The sequence below is a fragment of the Peromyscus eremicus genome, chromosome 1 (assembly GCF_949786415.1).
Source record: "Peromyscus eremicus chromosome 1, PerEre_H2_v1, whole genome shotgun sequence".
NCBI classification, from domain to species: domain Eukaryota; kingdom Metazoa; phylum Chordata; class Mammalia; order Rodentia; family Cricetidae; genus Peromyscus; species Peromyscus eremicus.
This window is the reverse complement of record NC_081416.1, coordinates 73,376,005-73,401,241: the sequence shown is the minus strand read 5'-3', so window position 1 is coordinate 73,401,241 and position 25,237 is coordinate 73,376,005. Positions and strand designations below refer to the sequence as shown.

General features: G+C 45.0%; 1 protein-coding gene across 1 annotated transcript in view; it reads left to right on the top strand.

Moving 5' to 3' along the window:
- The first annotated feature begins 500 nt into the window (after positions 1-500).
- The window catches only part of Plpp4 (phospholipid phosphatase 4), a 133,771-nt gene continuing 109,034 nt past the window's right edge, over positions 501-25,237 (top strand). Inside the window, exon 1 of the mRNA XM_059250676.1 lies at positions 501-556. Within this exon, the coding sequence (XP_059106659.1) occupies positions 501-556 (56 nt within the window). The remainder of the gene's footprint in view (positions 557-25,237) is intronic.

The following is a 25,237-nucleotide window of genomic DNA, read 5'->3' as shown; positions in this document are numbered from 1 at the left end:
AGGAGCAGAGAGCAGGAGCCGGAGTCGCGGGCTGGAGAGGAGGCGCACAGGGAACGCTGGCAGAGCGTGCTGCCGGGCGGGCGCAGAGCCCAGGGGCCGCCCAGTAGCTGGGAAGCCACGCAGCGCGCACGGGAGGCCGCGGTAACAACAGCGGGGCTTCCCCAGGCTTCCCCTCCCGGGTCGCAGGTGCCAGGCTGGAGCCCAGGACACAGAAACTGCACTGGGCGCAAAGGAGCAGGGAGTCCCCGAGGCGCCCCGATCGGCGGGATCGCGAGTGGGACCCGAAGCGGCCCGTGTGGTGTCTGGGTATCCGGGAGCCCAGAGCGGGAGATTGGGGCTGAACCCTCCCCGCTGCCCCCACCCTGCGCCCGCCTCCCGCCCCCGCCCGCGGCCTGCAGCGCGCCTCCCTCACCGCCCAGGCTCTGGCGAGCCGCTCGGGCCGAGCCGTGGGAGCCACGGACAGCGCCAGCTGCTGCTGCGGGAGCTACTCCGGCTGCACCATGCGGGAGCTGGCCATCGAGATCGGGGTGCGAGCCCTGCTCTTTGGGGTCTTCGTGTAAGTAGTGGTGCGCCGCGGGAGGGGACCCAAAAGACATAGCCTCTGGGAGCCCCAACTTTTTTTGAGCTGCTGCATCCCTCTGGGGCCTGGGTTCGAGGATCTGTCTTCAGTTGGTGCTTGGGATGTTCCCTGTGGGATCAAAATAAACCCTCTCCTCCTTTTCTTGGGACCCTTGGTGCACAGTGATCCTAGCATGCCTGGCTGGGACTGGGACCTGCTTCCATAGTAGCCCCTAGTCTGGAAGCGTGTCTGGCGGCCCCTGGCTCGGGTGCCCCAAGTCTGAGTCTTTTACCCAGCCCTGCCCACCTGTCTCTGGGATTCAGGATGCTCTTTAAGACCAGGTCATGCAGCCTGGCCAGTGCCCTAGGGAAGTTTCTCCTGTGATCTTTTGAAGCTGATGATGGCTGGCTGTTTTTTCTCTTGGCCCCATCTCCCGCCACCCCATGCTGTGCCCGGGCTGCCAGGGTCAGCCTAGGAGACTCCTTGGATGTGGCTCCTGAGCTGCCCGCCCTACAGAGCACCCTCCCAAGAGGTGTCTGTGTTACTTCTCTGGCTGGAAAACTGTTGCCATGGAGGGTTGAGCAGGTCAGGAACTGCAGCTGGCTGCGGGGCTGGGAACACCAGGAGCTCTTTTTTACCTGTAGGTGTAGGTAGGTGTTCTTCTCCTGAGAGACAGAAGCCTTTCAGGGACAGCGTTGAAATGTCCAGGTTGCACCTGGGAATAGTCATTTCCGAAAAAAGAGGGAGCCTGGCAATTCCTTCAGCGATACCTGTGCTTCCTCCGGCACCCGGACTGCTTCTGCTTCTCACTGGTCCTAAGGCCCACCACAGCGAGCTTTTTCATCTCTCTCATCTGTCTTGTTCAAACCCACCTAGTAGCCAGCCTTAAGCGCCTGTCACCAAGGCCGACACGTCTGCACGTGTCCCTCCAGTAGCAGGCAGGCTTTCCCTCTCGCACCCATAGCCGGCTGACACATTTTAAATATTAAAGTTGCACAGACTCTGGATTTGCTGGGATCTCGGGGTGTGTGTTGGGGGGAGGTCCCATAAGACAAACAGGACCCCCCCCTCGGAATTTCTGCCCCAACCATGGCAGATGTGTGTGTCGTATCAAAGACTACTTCTGCATCTCAGGGAATATGCAAGGAAAGTGATGCTTTGTGTGTGTGTGTGTGTGTGTGTGTGTGTGTGTGTGTGCGCGCGCGCGCGCACATGTGTTTAAACTAGGGATTAAATTCATCCTGAGGGTTCATTCACACCATCAGGAAAGGCTGGGAGCTCTCCAGATGCAGGCCACCCCCCCCCCCCATGCTGCCTTCTGACTGAACACTAGTGTTATTCACTGGGAATGAGGAGCGGGAACTTTTCAGTTGGATCTTGATGCATTTGAAAAAATGAAACCCTTTCCCTCCCCTCACTCCAACTCTCTACCTTTGGAGCAAACATTCCAAGGAGTGAGTGGTCTCTGGGCAGTTTACGGTTGGCAGATAAAACTCCATTCAATTATTATGTAGTAAAAGTGATAGACGAGTGTTTAGTGCATGGTAGAATCTAACATTTGTTGGAGGAATGCCCGTACCCCCCCCCAAAAAAAAAAGCAGGAATAAAGTGAAATAGGCCCGTGGGCTAGCTGCTTTAATTGCTTCCGGGAATATTTTCTCTAAAAGGGTCTAACCATATGTAAAATATTTATATGTTCTCACATTTCCTTTCAAACATTCTTCTGAACACTTAGGAAATGTTTATAAATATACAATGGCTTGTGTAGTGAATTAGAAAACATGGTAGATACTGTTTATATGTGTCTGGCTTCTTCTAAGATTGTTATGTAAAAAAAAACAAAAAACAAAAAACCAAACAAACATCACTTTTCAGTCTTTTCTCCAGAGTCCCCTCCTGTGTTACTCAGTGGGGGATCTGCAGTCACCCCCCACTGCAGAACACATACGGACATTGATTGTGTTTTGGCATGATTCTTAAGTTTCCTATGAAATTGCAAATATTACTACCAAGACCAGATTGGCACTGAAGGCAAGCTGGGGGTGGAGGTTCAGGCAGATAATGGCTTCCGGGAGAGCCTAGGAAGATCGGGGACACAGATGACCCCTTGTTTTCTCAGATAAGCTCCTGGCACCTTGACAGAAGCTTGGCTTTGGGAAGGGAGTTTTCTCCTTCCTTTTGGCAGCGCTGTCCTGGGGAAGAGACTTGAGTGAAGACTCCTTGTCATAAAGATGGTGGTCCCCACAGCCCTGGACTATTTGGGAAGTCCCTCCAGGCAAGCTGAAGCTGGTCTCCCCGCTACACCAACCAGTGTAGATGATGTAGTTCATCACCCGTTTGAACTTGTCATGTCTGTCCTCTCTCCCAGGAGGAGAGGCTGGTTTTAAACCCGAGAGAGCAGCTCCCCTCTGTGCTAGCTCATGCTCCGGAGCCGCGGTTCTCAAGCTTCCTAATGCTGCGACCCTTTAATATAGTTCCTCATGCTATGGTGACCCCCAGCTATGATATTACGTCATTGCTACTTCATCATTGTAAGTTTGCTACTGTTACAGATTGTGACGTAAATATCTGATGTGCAGGATATCTGCTATGTGACCCCTCTGAAAGGGTCATTAGACCCTAAAGGGGTTGTGACCCACAGGTTGAGAACCACTGCTCTAGACCTTTCCTGGAGATGTGCCTGCCCTCTGGTCACCTTTCCCTGCCTGGAAGCAGGCCTGTCATCTCAGCTGACGCCCAGACTATTCCCTGTAGACTTTAAAAGAGGGCTAGTGAAAATGTTCTGGACCCATGGGCCTGTAAGCTGTCCCTCGGTGACTCTTGAGGGAAAGGAAGGTCTTGGTGAGGAAGTCAGGTATGGTGCCCAGGATTTGTGTGTTCAAGTCACAGAGAGGATTGTCTGCTGACAGTCTCAGACTCGGTGCCTTTGGGGCAGCCCTGCTTCAAAACTTAACAAGGGAACAACCACAAAGGAACAGCTGTAAAGGGCAATGCGTCTGGAGCTGCATATCAGCTTCAGCTTAACAGAGGGCGATGTTTACGGGAACTTTAGAGGGCCACACGCAGCTTTGAGGGGACAGTGAGTGCTCTGATGCTGGTGGGCCTCAGGGGCCCTATTGGTCCTATCCAGAGATAGCGATAAGCTGTCACCCAAGACTCCAGGAGAGAATCAGCAAGTGTGTCTAACAAATGCCAGCAAGACCTGGACCTTGCTCATCAGCTCTGAGCTCCTGGTCACCAGCCCTGTGCCCTAGGTTTACCGGTACCAACATTCCAATAACGTTTACTGTTGCTCCCAATATGGGGGCTCCCATTCGTTGGGGGAATGCTACATGTGAGGTGGTGATGAAGGCTGTCACATATGGGGGCTGGAGAGATGGCTCAGGGCTTATGAAAACTTATTGCTTTAAAGAGGACCCAAATTCAATGCCTGGGACCCACATCGGTCATCTCAAAAACATCTTTAACTCCAGGGGATATAATGCCTTCTTTATGTTTCTGCTGGCACGTACACTCTCACAAGTACAGACCATACACAAACATACACATCACGTATGACGTTTGTAGGACTCCAGCCTGGGTTGGTTATGGTAGCTTGTGCAAAATGCTCAGTGTACTGCAAAGGAGGGATAATTAACCCGGGGAGTGATGAGAAGGTGGGGATAGATGCCAGGGAATGTTGCCCGGAGTTGACTGCTCACCTAAGCATCCAGTACCAGGTGTATGAGGCCGGCCTGGGCTCAAGGACATTCCTGCAGAGTAAAGGCCTGGCAGCCTACAGGCGTAGTTTGGACCAGGAACAGCTCACCAGGTGTGGCTGCAGGCTGTGGTTTTACGGACAAGGTGGGATGTTTTCTGATGGGAAGTGAGCTTAGAATGTAAGGAGACTATAAGGAGGCCTGGTAGGGGTGTGTGTGTGTGTGTGTGTGTGTGTGTGTGTGTGTGTGTGTGTGTATGTGTGTGTATGTGTGTAGGCCAGAAGTCAACCTTAGGTTTTGTTCCTCAGGCACTGTTCACCTTTTTTTTGTTTTTGTTTTTTGTTTTTTGTTTTTTTTGACTGTCTCTTACTGACCTGGAACTTTCCTAGCCAGTGAGTCCCAGATATCCACCTGCCTCCATCTTCCCAGTGCTGAGACTCCAGTCATACGCCACTATGTCCAGCTTTTTGTTGTTGTTAGTTTTGAACCTGGGTTTTGGAGATCAAACTCAGGACTTCAAGCTTGCAAGGCAAACACTCTACAGACTTGTGCCGTCTCCACAGCCTGGCTCTGAAGATGTGAAACAAAGCCATCTGCTCCGGTATTGGCCCAGGGGTGTGAAGGGACCATTCTGTTGGTCACACAGGTCTTGTTCACTTCCATGGGTAACAGTGTGTGGCTCTATGGTTGTTGCTTGGCTTCCCCGCAGAGCAGGGACATGTGTGAGCACCTCTCTCAGCTGGTCTTGTACTGTGCTCTGTCACCTCTGTGCTTGCCTGGCACTGCATTGCCAACAGCTGCTCTAGGGTTTGAGACACATCTCAAAACGCAGACCCCAGCATTTCTTTCGCATCAGCCCATGGGTTATGAAGTGCTGAACTGGACTATGGGTAACTGACACAGGTGGTCAGCAGACCACCCTTGGAAGTAGCTTCCTTCTGCACTGATGCAGCACACTCAAACTTCTAAGAAAACGACCATCGGGAAGCTAGGTCAGAAGGGATCAATCAGGCCCATGGCCAGATCACATGGGGAACCAAGGAGGAAAGGCAAGAAGATGGAGACGTGTCTTAAACCCTAGGGCAGCTGTTGGCAATGAATATTCCCCTTTAAGGGTCTCTCTGCTTCTTCTCTCCTTCTTGGCCATGTGAAACAGCTGCCCTCCCTGGCCCTGCTAAGGGATAAAATGAGGCCAGGCAAGGAGTCCTAGTCCATGGAGCACTGGGTAGAGGCGTCGTGAGTTTCCTTAGGGGAGAGCATGGAGCTGTATGCCGACACACATAGTTTTGAGATAGGGCCGCCAGGACAGTTGCCATGGAGGCTCATGATATTGCAGGTGGACTCTAGGACAGAAGGTAGTTCTCTGCTAACTGAGATGTGGGGTTTGGCTAGCTACTGCAGCATTAGCCTGTTTTGTGAGAGCATACCTGTAGTAGTTTTGTTGCCATTTATGGCAAGATCCAAATGATGTGTTGGAAGCAAAGTGGTATAACAGAAGACCATGGGCTTTGGAGCTATGTGGGTTCATGTTTGGATTTGTGCTGTCACTAATCAGCAAATTGCTTTGGATCTCTGAACCTTAGTTACTTTATATGAGAAGCGTAGATAATAGTTCACCGGATTTGACTAGAATGGGTGCTTTTAGTGCCTGCAGGAGATGCCACTCTCTTCTCTCCTCGCTCTCATTAATCCTTATTACATATATGTAATGTCTGTGAATGGCACCACGGTAGAGTTGTTATGACTGTGGCCTTTAGCCTTAGGTTGCCTGAGTTTCTGTTCTGATTTTGCCCCTTATAAACTGTGTGAGTCTTTGGGCAAATTATTTATCCAGCTTAAAGCTCTGTATCCCCATCTATTTAATAAGGATATGTAGCTATATTCATGAACATCAGGCTTGTGCTTATTAAGTGAGACAGTGTTTAGCTCATTGTAGGCATTCAAAAAAAAGCTAATGCCATTATTGTCCTTTATTAAAACAATTCCATAATGCGGAGAGAAATTCTGTAGATAGATAAGAGTATTCTTATCATAAATTATTTAGTGTGGGATTTCTAGCAAAGAATAAAATCCTTTAAGTATATTTCGAGGGATTCCTTTTAGCCTGCCCAGAGTTTCAGCTTACCATAACTCAACAAGTCAGCTCTCATAGCTTGCTCATGGGTCTTGCTATCAGATGGGGTGGCGAGCTCAGCCCTTGGCTTCTTAATGGGAACTCAACCTATGGACCTTAGTAATAGCAATTCTGAGATGGTGGACCCAAAGTGTCACCAGTACATCTGTTAATGGAAACCGTCTATTCCTGTTGCCTTCAGAGTCATTGAGTTCAGTTAGACCCACGCTCAGGAGCTTTCTCCATCCAATACCCTCTTGCCTTCATCTATGCACGTAGGAGTAAGTGTCCCTGAACATGTCTTCTTGCCCTGGAAATGCATCTTCCTGACTGACTGACAAATAGTGCTTCTGTTTCAAATGATATTGGCCACTGTACAAGAGATGGCTGTGTCCAGAGTTCTCAGAATTGATGGTATTTTCCCACAGGGAGATGACAAAAAGGGATCATCAGTTTCAGAAGTGGTGGATACCATTATCTCAGTTAGTGATAAAGATGATGCCTTTTATGAGCCTCACAAGGCTTATAAAAGCTTGGCACTTCTATTTTTCTGGGGAAGTATTTGTATATAAAAATTATCTCTGTAACATTGCTTCTTTAAAAACCGATCATCTTGTCGGTTGGTGGTGGCGCATGCCTTTAATCCCAGCACTGGGGAGGCAGAGGCAGGCGGATCTCTGTGAATTTGAGGCCAGCCTGGGCTACAGAGTGAGTTCCAGGAAAGGCACAAAGCTACACAGAGAAACCTTGTCTCAAAAAACCAAAACCAAAACCAAAACCAAAACCAAAACCAAAACCAAAACCAAAACCAAAACCAAAACCAAAACCAAAACAAAACCCAAACAAACAAACAAACAAAACAATCATCTTGATGCCATGTGTGGAAGAGCTACAAACCCTGCCTAAAGACAGCTCCTCTTGTTCAGCCAGGACCATGATGGGGTTAGGGGACTTTGAGGTTCTGGGGACAAGTGGGAGGATGCTGCAGGTAGATGCCACAGGGAAGCCTGGGGACAGCTCCACCACAAGTGGCTCCATAGGAGCTGGGGGCTGGCAATACACTGTTTCTACTGAAAACAGAGGCACAGAGAGCAGGATCCACTCAGTAGGGGCATTTAGGTCACTTTCCAGAAAGCTAGGGATCAGCTGGTCAATGCTGGATGCTCCCATCTGCCTTACCAGAGGGGTTTAAAGGTATATTTCCATTGAAATGGGAGTTCAAGCCGTATGGAATTGTAGGTGTTCGACTGATTTGACCTACAAAACTGGAAATTTCATTTAGTTCAATCCAAAAATAACATACACAAAGAAAAGTACCCTATTCATAATGGTGCAGCAGCCCAGAGCAGCCCCCACCTGCCGAGCCTACTTCCATAACCACCCCAACACAAGTTTTTGACTCAACATGAATGGACTCACAGTGTGCGGGCTTCCATGTGACTTTTGTCTCGGCATGTGACCGTTCATTCCACACTGTCGAGAGCCCTTGTTTATTCTCACACCACAGAGATACCTATGCATGCCCGAAACCCTGCTTAGTTACTCATGTTGCTTGTTATTGATGGTTTTGACAATTAAACATAATGCTGGTGTGATTTTTGACAAATCTATTTGTAATTAGGGGGAGCTATACCTTGGGTGAATGCACTTTTTTTTTTTTAACAAAGTGATTGGCTTCTCTCTGTCCAACAGGAACTCTGAAATTGCAATCCAATTTGTATAGTACATTACTTTTCCTCAGAGAGTTGCTCAGAGAGGCCTACAGCAGCATCCCACCCTGTAGAAGGGTGTACATCATGACACATGGTCACATAGTTAAGTCCTGACTCTGTTAGGGATAAAGATGAGATCTTACCCAGGAGAAGTGCTGTAAATGCAAGTTGATGGAATATGTGATGGATGCCTAGGACAGCATATGATTAATGTTTAAGCTCATCTCTTCATTCCCTTTGTATGACAAAACTTTTCCTGGGGAGGTGCAACACACGTATCTACTCACCCCAGATAGTGAGCCCGTGACACACCGAAGTATGGATACCACCAAAGTCCAGCATGGTGAACCAATGCTTTTTGTTGGGGTTACTTATAGGAATATGGGTGAGGGGTTAATTACAGGAACAGAAATGACTCAAAGACAGTCGCATCACCAAAGCCCTCCCCAGCAAGGGTGACAACTCCCAAAAGCTAGGAACCTGTAGCACGCAGCACACCTATAGGTAGCTCACCCATCTGGAGAGTATCCCTTCCAGGTGCCCTGGTTGCTCTAAACCTCTTCCAGGAAGCTCGGCTGGTTTCTGCATCTTTCAGGTTGCTGATGTGCTCTCAAGTCTTCTTTGAAGCTTGTCTTGTCTGGGTGTCTTCTTTAAAACTCACTTTCCTGTGTCTGAGGAGCACTCTCAGCTTTTATTAGTTACCCTGGCAGAGTGGGGCCTAATGAATTTGGTCAGTTTCAAGAACTTCCTGAAGCTATTTTGAGTTGTATTACTTTCCTGTTTGAGGAGCTTCCTGCAGGATGGAATGTTTCAATCTCAGAGGAAACTGTTACACAACACCCCTTCTTCTCATCCTTCCTGTGACTGAGCTGTGACAGACACCAGTGAAAAGATGCCTAATACTGAAAAGATGCCTAATACCACAGAGTGATAATAATAGGATGCATGCAGCTCTCAGGACCACAAGAGAGAGCTGAGCCTTGTACTGGGATTTAGAAAGTTTAGGGATGAAAGAAGTCATTGAGAAAATGCTGGTATGTGTTTACGTGTAGGTAACTTTAATTGACCTAATGTATATATGGTGGCTATAGGAAGGGGGGGTGACAGGGAAGAGCTTTAGCACCGACTGTGCCTCTTGTCATGTTAGATGACTGGATCGTTATAACCACTCAGGCAGGAAGTGATATTCTCATTTTACAGAGTGAAGAGCTAACACCTTTCATATTCAGAGAGCCCCTACTAATCAATATGAAGAGAGAAAAAGCCCTCAATAGAAAAATGGGCAAGGGCTGTGAACAGAGATCTGCTGAAAACACAAAGACCGAATCTACCTTTCAGCATGTGACTTCTGTAGCAATGCTAGATGTGCCGCTGCAAACAGCATGGTGACATTGCATGCAGATGAGCCCAGCTCTTCAGGAGTGCTGGGAGACATAAACAGCCATTACAGTCAGTCATTCCGGTTGACTATCTCTTGACTTGGACGACACCTAACCACTATCCGTAAGTGATAAGGCAGAGGACAGCAGTATGCATGGATGTTTTCATGGGGTGATGTGACACATTCAATTTGTTCTTCTAGCTATGATAACATCCCTCTAAGGACCCACAATAAGACACCTTAGTGGTGGTTTTTGTTTTTTGTTCAGTGGTGGGGTGGGGTGTGCTAATAGAATTAGATAATATAAATTTGGTGTTTTTTCATGCTACTTTGTCTGTTTCTTTGTTTTGTTTTTCAAGACAGGGTTTCTTTGTGTAGCCCTTGTTGTCTTGGAACTAGCTCTGTAGACCATGCTTCATGCTATTTATAATTTAAATAATTTTATGGTAAAGGTTTATGATTTTTATGCATAACTAGTAATAATTATATTTCCTGTTACAGAACACACACACACACACACACACACACACACACACACGAGTTCTGAATGTGACACTAGGGTTTCTTTGGTGATTGCTACAGGATATTTGAAGCGGGAATGTGCCTTGAACCAATCTTTCTGCATTTTACATCATATAGAACATTTAAGAAAACTGAAAGACTAACATCCTAGTTATAATTTATGTTGGAAGGGGCATTTGATCAGTGTTCTATTGCTGGGAAGAGACACCATGATCAAGGCAACTTTTTATGAAGGAAAACATTTAATTTGGGCTTTCTTACATTCAGAAATTTAGTTTATTATCAAAATGGGGAAAACATGGTAGCATGCAGGCTTACATGGTGCTGGAGAAGTAGCTGAGAATTCTACATCTATGTCCACAGGTAGCTGGAAGACAGAGAGCCACTGGGCCTGGCTTGGTTTTTTGCAACCTCAGAGCCCACCCCCAGTGACACACTTCTTCCAACAAGGCCACACCTACTCCAAAAAGCCATACCTACTCCAAAAGGCCACACCCCCTAATCATTTCAAATAGTGCCACTCCCCATGAGCCTATGGGGGCCCTTTTTATTCATACCACCACATTTCACTCCATAGGCTTGTAACCATATCGTAATGCAAAATGCATTTAGATCAACTTCAAACGTCTTCATAATCTATCACAGTCTCAACACTGTTTAAAAGTTCAAAGTCTTTTCTGAGACGGCAATCTCCTAACTGTAACCCCCTGTGAAGCCCCCTGACACTTGCCTGGCCTAAGTGGCTTTCCTTAGCCATAGAGGAATATTCATAACTCCTTTCTTATATCCTTGACTCTAAAGCTAGAACCGTGTGGCCGAAACTGGCAAGTTCTGCTGCTTACTGGGACTGTAACATGGTACCCTAGTTCCATTACATCTGCACCAGATTTCTGTTGTCAGTGATTTCATCCATTGCTTAAGCTTTTTAAAAATTTCTTTCCACAAGTTGGAAGCTAAGCTGGGTGGGGTCTTTGCCTGAGGTCACTGCTCCCTTTATTCCATTTAACATCAAGCTTTTCTTTCAACTTTTTATCTCCTTAAACCCTGTATTTGGCTCCATTTTGCTTCCTGGTGTTTTTTTTCTCCTCAAACTGTACATTTTGTATTTTTGCTTGCTCAGCTTGCTTTTTTAAAAAATTATAGATCTGTATAAGTGATAACCACATGACAAAGTCAATACTAGGCTATATTGAAGTCTCTTCTGCCAACACTATTAATCCCAAACTCTTCAATTTAGCCTCAGGAAGAATTTTTTTGGAGCGGACAAAAACCAACCACCTTCTTTGCTAAAATATCACAAGAACAGCCACTTACTAATATTCTTCTTTCAAACCTCTTGAGCCATGCTGTGATAATTCATCTACATTACTCTCAGTATCACTGTCTTCCGGACTTCTACTAGTATGGTCCATGAGGCCCTGCTTAAAGTGTTCAACTGCTTTCCTAATCCAAAGTCCCAAGTCTACATTCAGCCAACAAGCAGCATGGTGAGGCTTGCCACAGCAATACCCTGTTCCCTGGTACCAGCTTCTGTTTTTGACAGTGCTCTCTTGCTATGAAGGGACACCATGACCTAGGCAACTTTTATTTTTTTTAAAAAAAGCATTTAATTGACTCTTGCTTATAGTTTCAGAGGTTTAGTTCATTGTCAGCATGGTGGGAAGCATGGTGGCATCCAGGCAGATATGGTGTTGGAGAAGTAACTGAGAGTTCTACATCCAGATCCACAGGCAGCTGGAAGAGAGAGAGAGCCATTGGGCCTGACTTGGGCTTTTGCAACCTCAAAGCCAACCCCCAACAAGGCCACGCCTCTCTATCCTTTCAAATAGTGCCACTACATATGAGCCATTTTCATTCAAACCACGGCAAGGGACATTGACAGAGGCAGCAGGTAGAGTTAGAGATGGCCATGGCCCTCTTTGAGAAGCAATATTGTAACACATTGACCACAGAATTAGTCCTGCCCCTTTACTCTAAATTTCTGTGGGGAAATACATTGAAGTGCCAAAGTAAGAGGCATAAAAATCCTCAACTGTAAAGACTTTCATTACAACGGTCCCTACACATCTAAGGAAGTATGTATGCTAAGTAAAATGAAATGGGTCAAAACTCAAATGGTCCACTTTGAAGATGGCTTGCAATTACGAATACAGAGAGAATACAATATTGCTATTTAAAATAACCTCCTTCTGAAAATCTTTTAAAACAGGTAGATAAAATTTTATGATACATGTGATAAAAACACTGCACAGGGTTATCCCAGAGTCACAGCTATTAGAAGTGTGTTTGATTTGACAAATGCTAGAAAGGATGGCAAGGTGGACGTGTTAGAAAGAGTGCATTTCCCCCCAAAGAAAGATGAAATGCTTCCTGAATTCCTTCATCTATCTCTATCAGGATCACTCCCTTCACTTTTCAAATGTAAACATTTTGATACATGTTCTTATCTCACACACACACACACACACACACACACACACACACACACACACACATCACAGTGAAGCATGCCTGTAATCCCAGGAACTTGAGAGGCTGAGGCAACCAGCTTTGGTCTCATAGTGAATTGCCAGCCTGGACTAGAGAATGACCCTGTCTCAGTCTCACTTTCAGCCTGCAGAAGCCCCACAAGAGTCACCGTCTATTACAGGTTAATTTTCTCTACGTTCTTTATCTTGTAGATATTTTCTATCTGTGTAAATTATGCTTGATTATTTTTACTAGCTGTCTGGATCCGTAATCTATTAATCTAGGAATAGAATTTTAGAATATTTCATTATTTATGTGACAAACAGCATTGTGATATTGTTGCCTAAGAAGCTTTTACAGTGGACCTTTCTGGATCAAAGCCCTTGTGTAGTTTATATTTATCTCCACATTGACAAGCTGTCCATTCAAAATGGTCTACTATCTATATTTACATATCACCAGACATGTGAAAGTTGACTTTTTTTTTGTATAATGCTGGATGTTAAACTGATTTCTTTTTGTTATTTTACCTTATGAGTAGGTGTGTATATTTTTGTGTGAGTGGATACTACATGTGTTTAGGTGCCCACTGAGGCAGAAGAGAGTGGTTAGTCCCTTGGAGCTGGAGAAAAGGCAACTGTGAGCCACCTAACTTGTACTGGGAACTGAACTTGGGTCCTGTGCAAGAGCCACAAACACTTGTAATTTCTGAGCCATCTCCAGCCCATGTATAGGATGTAACCGCCTGTTACATCTGGGAGGGACAGTAGCATCTGCTTCTCATGTCTCTGTATTGAGCGTTGAGCAGCTTCTCACCCACACACACTTGGTCTTCAGTAAAATGTCCAGCTTTTCTTTTGTTCATACTTCTACTGGATCTCCAGATTGCTCTTCTTGATGTGCAGGAGTGCTCTGTGCTTTGTGGATGCCATGGTTTGAATGTGACATGTCCCCCTTGGCTTATGTGACTGAACACTTGGTCCCAGCTGGTGGCGCTGTTGTGGGAGGATGTGGAACCTTGGGAATTGGGTCCCTGCTAGAGGAAGTGAGTCTCGTCTTGGCATGGTGGGTGGGAAGAGGTGTTGAAGTTTACAGCCTGGCTTTTCTGTGCTTATTGGTCATGGAGATGTGAGCAAGCAGCTGCCGCACACTCCTGCCGCCATGGAGCTGACTGTCCCCAGGATTTCCCACCATGGTTAGTTGTACCCCTCCAACCATGAATCAAAGTAAACCCTGCCTCTCTTAAATTGCTTCTTGTCAGATATTTTGCCAGAGCAAGGGGAGAAATATCCAGTATGACAGATATTAGACCTTCACATATTGCAAATGTTGTCTATACCTCCATGGTTGGCTTTGAAATTTCTTTGTGATTTCTGTTGCTCACAAGTTTGGATTTTCATAAGATTAAAACTGCCATTTTTCTCCAGTACAATTTCTTTCTTATTTAGAAATTCATTTCCCACCTAAAATAAAAATATTCTTTGTAGTGTCTAGTATTTTATGCTTTAGTTGTTTAATATTAACTCTCTAGTGTAATGGTTATTTCTTTTAACTGTGTGTTTGTGTGCATGCTTGTGTATGTGTGTATTCACAGATGCACATTCATGTTGAGGACATACAGGGGAGGCCAGACGTCGTGTCTTCCCTAGGTGTTCTCCACCCTAGCTTTTGAGATTGGTTCTCTCACTGAATCTGGAGTTCAAGCATCTCTTAGGGATGCTTGGGTCTCCGCCTCTCCAGTGCTGGGATTGCAGGTGCACACTGTTGCCCCCAGCTTATTTCACAGGTGCTGGGATGGACTGGGTCCTCATGTTTACACAGCAAATGCTTGACCAACTGAGCTGTCTTCCCTCTCTTTCCTGTTAGACGGTTTTTCTGTCATGAAGAGACTCTAGTTTGTCTCAGTGACACTTTTATCAGAGGCAAATATCATATGTCTGTGAGCTTGCAGCTGGATCCTATTCAGATTTTCTATTTACCTGTTGCGATTCAATTGACATTTTAATTACTGTAGTTGGTTTTTTTTTTAACTATTCTGATATACATATATATGTATGTGTGTGTATCAAATACACACATACACGTATCACATATGGAGAGAGAGAGAGAGAGAGAGAGAGAGAGAGAGAGAGAGAGAGAGAGAGAGAGAGAGAGATGCTCCATCTTGTAGAAAGTAGAGTAGCACAGTGGTTAGTGATGTAAGCTTCCAGTTCAGAATGTCCTGGGTCACAGTACTTATGTGCTATTAACTAGCTGTGAAAACTTGGACAAGTTACTTTCTGTGTATTGGTTACATAATCATCAATATGGATTAACAATGGTGTAAAAATAGCTTCATTGTATTGAGATCAAAGGCCATAGCTTGTTCATCTATTTAGTTATGATTACCATTTTCTGTGTGGCCATATATAGTGAATTTTAAGAGTAAATATGCACAGCTTGAACATAATGAGCAGTTTTTGTTTGGTGGGCAGAGTTCTAAATATACTAGTGCCAGTTGACTATGCTATTTAAGCCCTTACAAACTTGTTCTTCAGTGTAGCCCCTTAAATGTGATGGCGGGCTCTCTCCATCAGAGGGGATAATTAAAGTCTTTGGGTTGTTTTATTGTTGCTGTTGAGATAATTGTTGTTTTGTCCTATTGATGCTAGCATTCCCTGTGTTTCTTTCTGTGCTGTTTTATATTTTGATGCTTCTCTCCTGCTGCGGTTTGAACACATTCCCACTGTTCCCAATAAGGACGCGTTAATCTCTAGTGTAATGGTGTTAGGAGGTGGGGCCTGATGGGAGGTGGGGCCTGATGGGAGGTGCATAGGTCCCAGGGCCTCACCCTCATGGTGGTTAGTAAAGACCCGGCTGCTGTCAGTTCATTTCCTTGTCCTCATCTGCCCTTCCTGTCCTGTCTTCCTTTTTCCATGGAATGATGGAGCATTATCCACATTGGATGGATATGCAGGGGCACTTCTGTATTGGACCTCCCCAAAACAGGTTTTGCTTTTTATAAATTACCCAGTCTCTGGTATTATGTTATAGAAACAGAAAATGGGCTAAGACACCCCCAACCTCAGGCATCTTACTTTTAATTGAGTAACTGACAATATTTTTGTTACCATTCCTTTTCTCCATTAGTCATTTGTATGTTATAATTTCTACCAATGTGTTTCTAGTTAATGCATCGCTTTTACCTCCTGATGAATTATTTCATTTTATTGCTATTATTTTCTTTCACATCCTGACTGCTCTTTCCTCTCTCTCTTCTCCTCCCAGCCCCTGCCCTACCTCCTTTATCCACCTCCCCCATCTACTCCTTCTCAGTTTCTCTCCAGAAAAGGGCAGGCCTCCCATGGATATCAACCAAACTTGGCATATCAAGTTGCAACGAAACTAGGCACCTCCCCTCATAATTAAGGCTGGATAAGGCAACCCAGTATAACGAAAAGGATTTCAAAAGCAGACAAAAGAGTCAGAGGCAGCCCCTGCTCCCACTGTTAGGAGTAAAGGGCCTTAGGTCAGTCCCAGGCAGGCTCCCTGGTTGTTGGCTTAGTCCCTGTGGATCCTTATAAGCCCAGGTGATAAAACTAATGAAAATGTCATTTTTTTTGTGAAATTCCTTATTTTGAAGTTTATCTAACATTAATATATTTCTATATTACCTTTCATGAGACTAATATTTGTACAAAATATATTTTCTATCCTTTTAATTTCAACATGTCTTTTTTACTCTCTTCATTTTTAAAGATGTTTCTTATAAACAGCATTCAGTTCTTTTTTTAATTTTATCCATCTGGCCAGTCTCTGTCATTAGTTAGAAATGTTAATACATTTACAGTTAATGCAATAATATCTATTGTAGGTTTAAATTGATTATTTACTTTCGGTTTTCATTTGTCTCATCTATTCTTCTACCTTCTTTTCCTACGGTCTCTCAGGTTTGTCAAATACTTGTTGATATTCTCCGTTGTATCCTTTCTTTAATGTTAACCTATACCCCTCTAATATAGTTTGCTAGTTTCTCTAGAGATCAGGGTGTATTTTTGCTAATCATCACCATCCTTAGGGAAGTACCACATTTGCAATATAAAAATCTAGGACAGCATCCATCCTTCTTGCTTTTCAGCCTTTGGTAAATTATCCTAGATTTTGTTTTAAATTATAAGTCCCATAAAATATCCCAATAATCTTTGCCTTGAATTTCATAAATTAATCCAATTGATAGTCTTTGTAAATATTTGCATTTCCAATACTTTATATTATTTCTTTCAGATTTGATTTTCTGTCGGGGATTGTATCTTTTACGCTTGAAGAATTTCCTTTCACGTTTCTCGTATAGTTTGCTGGGAATGAATTCTGCTGGCTTTTATTTTCCTGCAGTTGTCTTCATTTCGATTTTACTTTTAAAGCTATTTTGGCAGATATAGAACCCAAGGTTGTCAGTTTCATAGAGCGTTTTGAGGCTGTCTTTATCTTGTTTTGTGGGCTCTGTCGTTCCTGCCGTCATTGCCGCTGTCCTAAATATTGTGTATTGTTTTATTTGACAGCGTTAAGGCTTTCTCTTTGCATTTCGTTTTCAAGCAGTTTGACTGTGATGTGCTTGAGTTCATCCCATTTGCATCTTCCTTGCTGGGTTCAGTGAGATTCTTCAAGCTCTGGCTTGCTTTCTTTCATCAACTGAATAGTCTTAAGATGGTGTCTCTCTCCCCCGCCTCTCTCTCTCTCTCTCTCTCTCTCTCTCTCTCTCTCTCTCTCTCTCTCTCTCTCTCTCACACACACACACACACACACACACACACACACACACACACACCCGTATTCCTTCTGCTTCTTCCCTTTTGGATCTGTATTAGACAGTTTGCTATTGTCTCATAAGCATTAGGTACTCTGTTTTGTTTATTCCTGACTTTTCTGCCTCGTGACTCAGTTTAAGGGATTGTCTTGAGACTGACCTTCATTTTCACTAATTCCTTGTTTGACTGTGTCTATTCTGCCTCCGAGCCTAGGTGATGCGTGCTTTATTGCAGAAGTTCCTTTCAGTTCTAGTTTTTTTTAAATCTGGTTGTTTTTGTCAGAGCTGTAGTTTCTCTGTTGATGGTTTCCATCTGTTGGCTTGTGTACATTTCTCTTTATCCTCTTTTAACATTTAGACTAGATAATCCTTTACTGCTAGTTCCAACATCAAGACAATCCATAGTTTTGATATCCCCCCCCCTTGATAATGGGTAACATCTCTTTCCTCTCTTTGCAGACCCTCCCATTTTGTTTTACTCGTACAGGCGTTGTGGCTTACACACTGTAGAGACTCGGAATTGTTACCCCCCCCCCCTTGGAGTGCTGTTTATCTCGCTTGCACTTGACTCCTGCCATTGGCTCACCTTCGCCCTCCCCTCGGAGCCGTGGCTCTCGGCTGCCTGAGCCGTCTGTGTCGCCTTTGATCCTAAGTTGTACGCTTTAATCCTGGGATGTGCTTTGTCCTTCGTTTGCCTCTTTGGGATTTCAGTGGAAAGTTACAGTTGGAGAAATTTCAATTCCAGACTTACCTGGCATCACCAGTTAGCTGCCGAAGTCTCGGCTGGACTCTGCAGGCTGCAGCTGTTCCTTCTCTCTGGGGTCCTTGGAGTGGCCTGTACATTGCAATTTCTGAGCTGCCAATGAGTGGTGAGAAACTTTTGTGCATAGTTTGGATCCCTCCTGTAGCTAACCTCCTTTACAGGGAAGTTTCTTTATTACATTAGTCTTTATTTCATTCCCGTGCACTTCATCTTTCTCATATTCCTCCTTTACCTGTTTTGTTTAACTGATTATTATCCTTTGAGGCTCTTCTGCCTGGGTGTGGATTTGTATTTATGTTTTCATTCTTACCAGCAGTGGTTTTCAAGGAAAGAAAGAGAAAAAACATGTGCGGAGATTCCATCAGTCTTGAACTGCATGTTTCTTTAATAAGATTTTTTTCAGTCAGGTGGCAATGCGCATACCTTTAATCCCAGCACTCGGGAGGCAGAGCCAGGTGGATCTCTGTGAGTTTGAGGCCAGCCTGGTCTACAGAGCGAGATCCAGGACAGACACCAAAACTACACATAGAAACTCTGTCTTGATAAAACAAACAAACAAACAAACAAAAATTCAAGGGGCCTGGAAAGATTGCTGAGCAGTTAGGAGCATTTATTGCTCTTCCAGAGAACTGGCATTCAGTTCCCAGCACCTACCTGGTGGCTTACAGCCATCTATAACTCCAGTTCAAGGAAATCCAACGCCCTCTTCTGTCCTCTGTGTCCACCAGGCTCCCATGTGGTGCACATCCGTACATACATGTATACATTTCGGAAAAACATTCATACACATAAAATAAAATAAATCTAAAAATTTTAAAGATTTGAAGATGATTTTCAAGGGTTGTGGATATAGCTCAGAGTTAGAACATCTGCCTGACAGTTGCAAGGGCTAGGGTTTGATCCCCAGAAAAAAAAAATGAACACTTTGAGCATAGTTCATGTGTTTCATCACAAAATTGTATTTAGTAAAAAACGGTCAGGATTTGGTACTGTAGCTCAGTTGGAAGAGTGCTTGCCTAGCATTACAAGGGTCCTTCCCCATTACTACACAAATCAGGCAGACCGGCACAGACCTGTGACCCTAGAACTTGGGAAGTAGAGGCAGAAGGGTCAGGAGTTCAGGGTCATCTTAGCTATATGGCCACTTTAAGGCCACTCTGGGCTACATGAGATGCTGCCTCAAAAACAAAACAAAATGACAGCAAAATCACCATCGGTTCTCATTTCTATCATGAATATATTTATAGATTTTAGAGTCATCGTTCCAATGGTCTTGTTCTGCCATCTAAAATTCTATGTATTTTCCCAAATTCAGTACAGACTTGACTTATCCAGGATGTTGCATCACTCCATATCAGCCCCAAATTAATGAATACAATACTACTGACAAAAGTCCCTGAAATTCTCACATATGCTTTTGTTGAAATAATTGACGTACTTGGCTTCTGCATGTGTTTACCTTTAATTCAGTCTGGTAGACAAGTGACAAGCTCTTCAGTCATCAATGAGAACATGCAGAGTTAGACTTTTAAATATTAACACCTGTTTATGAAAACCTATATGATAGAAAAATACGTTGCCGTTCCGTGATATAAGAGATCCTGTCACTGTTTGCTAAAAAACACAAACAGTAACAGGGAATGGGGTGGGAGAAGAAAATGACAGCATTAAATCACTTCATGAGTTCTTACTGTGTTCCTGGCTGTGTGTGATAAGGCAATTGGCTCCTGCTGTCATGGATTTGCAGCAGCTGTGGTTGCCTGCGTAAGACCCGTACAAGATCAAGCTAGCCAAACTTCCAGAAGAGACAAGGAGGAGCTCACCTGGCCCCAACCCTAACTGAATGGTTATTGGTCCTTGATAGCTGTTTGGGGAGCAACATAGTTTGTTTCTGCTAAATTGACCCAAACCCAGACATAGCTGGGAAGAGGGAACCTCAGATGAGGAATTTCCTGTATTAGAGTGGCCTGTGGGCCTGGGTGGGGCATTTCTTAACCGTTAATTGATATAGGAGGATCCATCCCATTGTGGGCAGTGTGGTCTCTGGGTAGGTAGGCCTGGGCTGTATAAGAAAGAGAGCTGAGCCTGCCAGAGGAAGCAAGCCGGTAAGCAGTGCCCCTCCATGATTTCTGCTTTAGTTCCTGTCTCAGCTCCTGCCCTGGCTTCCCTTGATGATGGAGCATAAGCTATAGGCAGGTGAACTTGCTCATCCCCTTTTGGTTGGTGCTTTTGGTTAGTGTTTGATCTTAGCGATGGGGAAGCAAACTAGGACAGGGAGAGAGGATTGTTTTTTGGAGATGCGGCTGTTGGAATGTTCCCACACGCCAGTGAGTGGTCTCATATCCAGGCACAAATGGGCAACACTAATTGCACTTAGTAGATTAATAAAAGACACAGCAGGGGGAGAGGGAGGGAGGGAGGGAGGGAAAAAACAATGTTAGGAAGGGGAAGGGGCAAGTTGGTTGTGGGAGATCTGGAGGAAGGTGGAAGGGAAAAATGAGGAGTGGATATGATCATACTTTATTATATGCATTATTAAATTCTCAAGGATAAGTTTTTATAATAAAGTTTATTTCTAGAAAGATAATTATTGTTTAAATCTTTAACTCTATGGGTTAGGAAGGTTTTTTTTTGCCCCTACTTTTTTATTTTCAAGATTATAATTTAATTGGTTTTCCATTCCCTTTCCTCCCTCCAAATTCTCCCAGGAAGTTCATATTTTCTTTTTTTCTTTGATAATGAATTCATGGTTTAAGGAGGCTAATGAACTCACCCAGCACACACTCCCAGTAAGTGAGATGGTCAGTGCTTTGCAAAGAAATTGGAAAGGAGTGTTTCCTATGTTGGGACAATTTACACGAGATTTGATGGGAAGAGGAGATGGGACCAGCTGTGAGGCTTTCTGATAATCAAGTGACCCTGATGACCTCAGTGGAACCCTGGACATGAAGGACATGGACATGTTCTGAGCAAATGGAACTTTGACATTCCCAGAATAATGCTAGATGAATTGTCTTATGCCCATTGTCTGAGCCAGGAAAGGCCTTGGGAAGTATCTTGTATCTTTTTCCTTTAAAATGTCTTTATATCATCATCATCATCATCATCATCACCCAGGGAGCTTTGTCAGAGCATTGTCCAGTGGTAGGGCCTTTCCTCCTCCTTTGTTACAGAAATGCAAAGTTCTGCAGGTGTGGCCTTGTCCTCCCCACCCTGTTTGTCTTTATGTACAAATGTTTTGAATGAATGTATGTGTGATATGCGTATATATCCATATATTGAATTTGCATGTAGTGGGGGTTCATGTGTGTGTGGTGCACATGTGTGTGGAGGCTCCAGGTTATAAAGTGCCTTTGTCCATTACTGTTCACCTTCTACCCTGAGGCAGGCTCTCTTGCTCAGCCCAGAGCCAAGCCACCCTTTGACCAGGCTCTGAGAATTCCTGACTCTGTCTCTTGTGCCAGGCCACCCAACCCATTCTGCTCTTTCATAGGTTCTGGGGATCCAAACTCCAGTCCTCACACTTGTGTGGCAAACACTCTGTCTGCTGGACTCTCTACCCAGCTCCTTTCCTCTCTTTCTTGGGATCATTTGAATGTAGCTGTGTTTCTGGGCAGATTTCAGGGTGGTACCTTGGGTGAGCTTCTTTTCATTAAAAGCAGATCTTTCCCTAAAGGAAGGCCTGGTGTTCCCCTCCGCATAGTCAAACATGCTTTCCTAGGAAGCACAAAAGCTGTGTCAGAGGCCCAGGGAACAAGATAACCCCCAGGCTGGTGTCTTTTCACTTTCTTGTCTTCCCAGAGTGAACTTTCCCATGGGTCTTTGCTTGGGAAAGGGATGAAACCTAAGGTTTGCTGGGAGGCACTTTTTTTTTTTTTTTTTTTTTTTTTTTTTTTTTAAGAATACGAAGACCAGCTTGAAAAGGCCAAGGACTCTGAGAGTGGCATTTCCTCATTTAAGATAATATCCTTGGCTTCACCTATTTGCCCTGTACAGATATGGCTGAGCCCCCTTATGTCAGGTACCGTATGAGACCCTGGAACGAAGGTGAGTAAGAGCGTGTGTTGGCTTCACTGCGCCACTCGGTGCCATCAGGGGACAGCAGGGTCCTGAGATCCTAGGTTGTAGTGAGGCCAACCATACTTGCCTGGGAAATTCGTCATTGCATGGGCACTTGCCAGGGGCTAAAGGCGAGCTGGGGACTTAGGAGGGGGAAATGGGCAGAGCTGGAGCAGGAAAAGAGTTGCGGGCATCAGGTAAAGGTTTCAGCTGTGGCTAGTGTGCTCTCCTCTGCATAGCCCTGCTGTAGCTCCGGCTACCTGGTCTGTCCTTAGGGCTGCTCTCCCATGGGTCCTAGCAGTGGCTGCTCCTCCTCCTCCTTCTCATCTTCCTCTTCTTCCCCTCCCCCTTTTCCTTCTCCCCTCATCCCCCCTCTTTCTCCATTCCTCTTCCTTCTCCCTTTCCTCTCTTCTTCTTCCTCCTCCTCCATACTCCTCTTTTTTCTCCCTCCCCCTCCTCCTCTTCCTCTGTTTCCTCTTCCTCCTCCTGTTCCTCCTTCCCCTCACCTTCCTCAGGCGAGGCTCGTATGCTTTATGTGCAATGAAACTACCTAAGCCACCACGACATAGATACTATCAGTTATCTCACATGTGAGAAACTGGAGCTTGGGGAGGGATCTCTTTCCCTGTGGTCATTGGCCAGTGGGCTTCTTCCCATTCTAAAGTCTCTGTAGCCATGGCTCTGTTGGTGCAGGTGGATGGAGCACTGTCTCCTGAGTCTCCCACACTGCAGCCTGTGCATCTAACATAGCGGTGTCCAGATAGACTTGACTCGGATGGCAATGATCCAAGGATCTGAGCCAGAGGTCCTGGGATCGGTTCTCCATCTCTTTTTGGCTCCTTCATCCTCTCCTTCTTCCGTTCACTGATCTACAGAGAAGAGGTACAAATGTGTCTACAGGATGGAGTCATCCAAGCATACACGCTGGCAGTTTTGCCTGGCACATAGGGAGCATGTCACACATTTCACCAATATCTCTGTACTCTTGAGAGCTGGTCTCCAAGCCCCTGTCTTTACCACCAGTACATGTGTGTATGTGTAAATATGTGTGTAGGAGGAGGAATGGAGAAAGGAGGAAGAGGGGAGAAAGAAGAAAAGGGGGAGGGGAAGAAGAGGAAGATGAGAAGGGGAAGGAGGAGCAGTCACTGCTAGGACACATGGGAGAGCAGCCCTAAGGACAGACCTCCCCATGTGCAGCCACAGAGGCCAGAGGAGGGTGTCAGGTGTCCTGTGCCATCACTCTTTGTTTTATTCCGCCAGTGTAGTGGTTTGAAAGAAAATGGCCCCTGTAGGGAGTGTGACCTTACTGAAGTAGATGTGGCCTTGTTAGAGGAAGTGTGTCACTGTTGAGATCTCCTGTGCTCAAGTCACTTCCAGTGAGTCAGACTCTTTCTGATGCCTCTAGATCAAGATGTAGAACTCTCAGCTCCTTCTCCAGCACCATGTCTGCCTGTATACCTCCATATCCAGCCATGATGACAATGGACTAAACCTCTGAAACTGTAAGCCAGCACCAATTAAATATCCTCCTTTATAAGAGTTGTTGTGGTCATGATATCTCTTTACAGCAATAGAAACCTTAACTAAGATATTCAATGAGCCCTCAATCTCCGCCTGCTCAGCACTGGGGTTACAGGAACACTTGACCACACTTAGCTTTTTCCATGGGTTCTTTGGATTTGAACTCAGATCTTTATACTTGCTCAACATACATTCTTACTCACAGATGTCTTCTGTGTCCCTTTCCCAGTAGCCCTCTTGTTACTTAGACACTTTCCTGCCCATGTAAGCTATCTGCTTATAACGACTGTCTGTCTTAGTTTACTACAGTCCTGGGCTCCTCTTTAACAAGTACAGTGTCTCCTTGGATGTCAGAAGACCTTGGTAGAAAGCTGTCTTCCTTTGAAAAGCCAATCCAAAGTATGTCAAGGGCCTCAGCCAGAGCCTGGGGAACTTTCTGAGTCTTCTGTGTCTCAAGAGTGAGTCGTGGCTTCCATTTTCTTCTCAAGAGTGTGAGCAATGTGAGCACCTGTTTTGAATTAATCCAGAAGAACAGTACAAAAAGAAAAACCAAGAAAAAAATCCTCCCAACTGCTCTGTCAGCACTTCTAACTCATGCCCAAGGGCTCCTCCTTCCTTCTCTATGAATCTGAAGGTATATCAAGGAGCTTTTTGGATTCAATTTAGTTATTCTAAGTTTAAATACAAGGAGAACTTGGTGAGGGCTGTCGTGGATGTTCCCGCTGCAGACCTGGATTCCTCCTGTAAGTGTGGACTCAAATGCAGGTCTGAGCCTGGACAGGGCTGGATGAGATTTCACCCTGGACAGTCATGACCTAGTACAGACCAATGGTAGTTATGACCAGTCTGGGTGCCATTTATCTATGTGGCCCCGGGTCAGGACAATAGTCATCTTGTTGGGATGTGTGCCTTTAGGATCTGAGTTCTCTCTGGCCCAGAGGGATGCCCAGGGAATAGTAACTGAGTGAATAAATTATGGACATGAAGTGCTTTCCAGTCATATTTTTACTGACTGGAGAAAGACGCCATCTCTGAATCTCCTGTGCCCAAGTACAAGATGATCATGGCCAACGCTGGGGTCTCAGGGTCATCATTTTTTTTCCAGGGGGACACATACTGAGGAAAGGAGTGACTTCAAGATGCTCTGTGAAGTTTTCAACTCTACTCCTCCATCCTGACTAGTGGCTCTAGGCCTGTCCCCACAGCATTTAGCCCTTTGGAGGCTATGCGGAGAGGACAAAGCAGGATGGAGGTGTAGACACATAGGTGACTCTGGCAGGCTTCAGGCCCCTTCTCCAGGTGCACACTGAAGCCTAGGTGCCTGATCCATATCCCCAGGGAGGGGGCTCCTCCTCCTCATGACTAAGCACCCCCTTGCAGAGTTACAGCTCTGAAATGAGTTCTCCTTTTGAGGATCCTTTCCTTTTATCTTAAATAAAAGATTACTTATGAAACAAATATAAGAAAGTTATATAATACAGAAGGAAAACTGGAAAGAAAATGAAATTATTTATGAGCCTACTACCAAGAGGAAACAAGTTAACATTTTGATTGTATCTCTTTAGCTTTTTTTCCCTCCCCCTTTCATAATACAAAACATTTCTGCACAAAAGATGTGCTTCAAAATAAAGTCCCTTCCAGGCCTCCTTTTTACGTG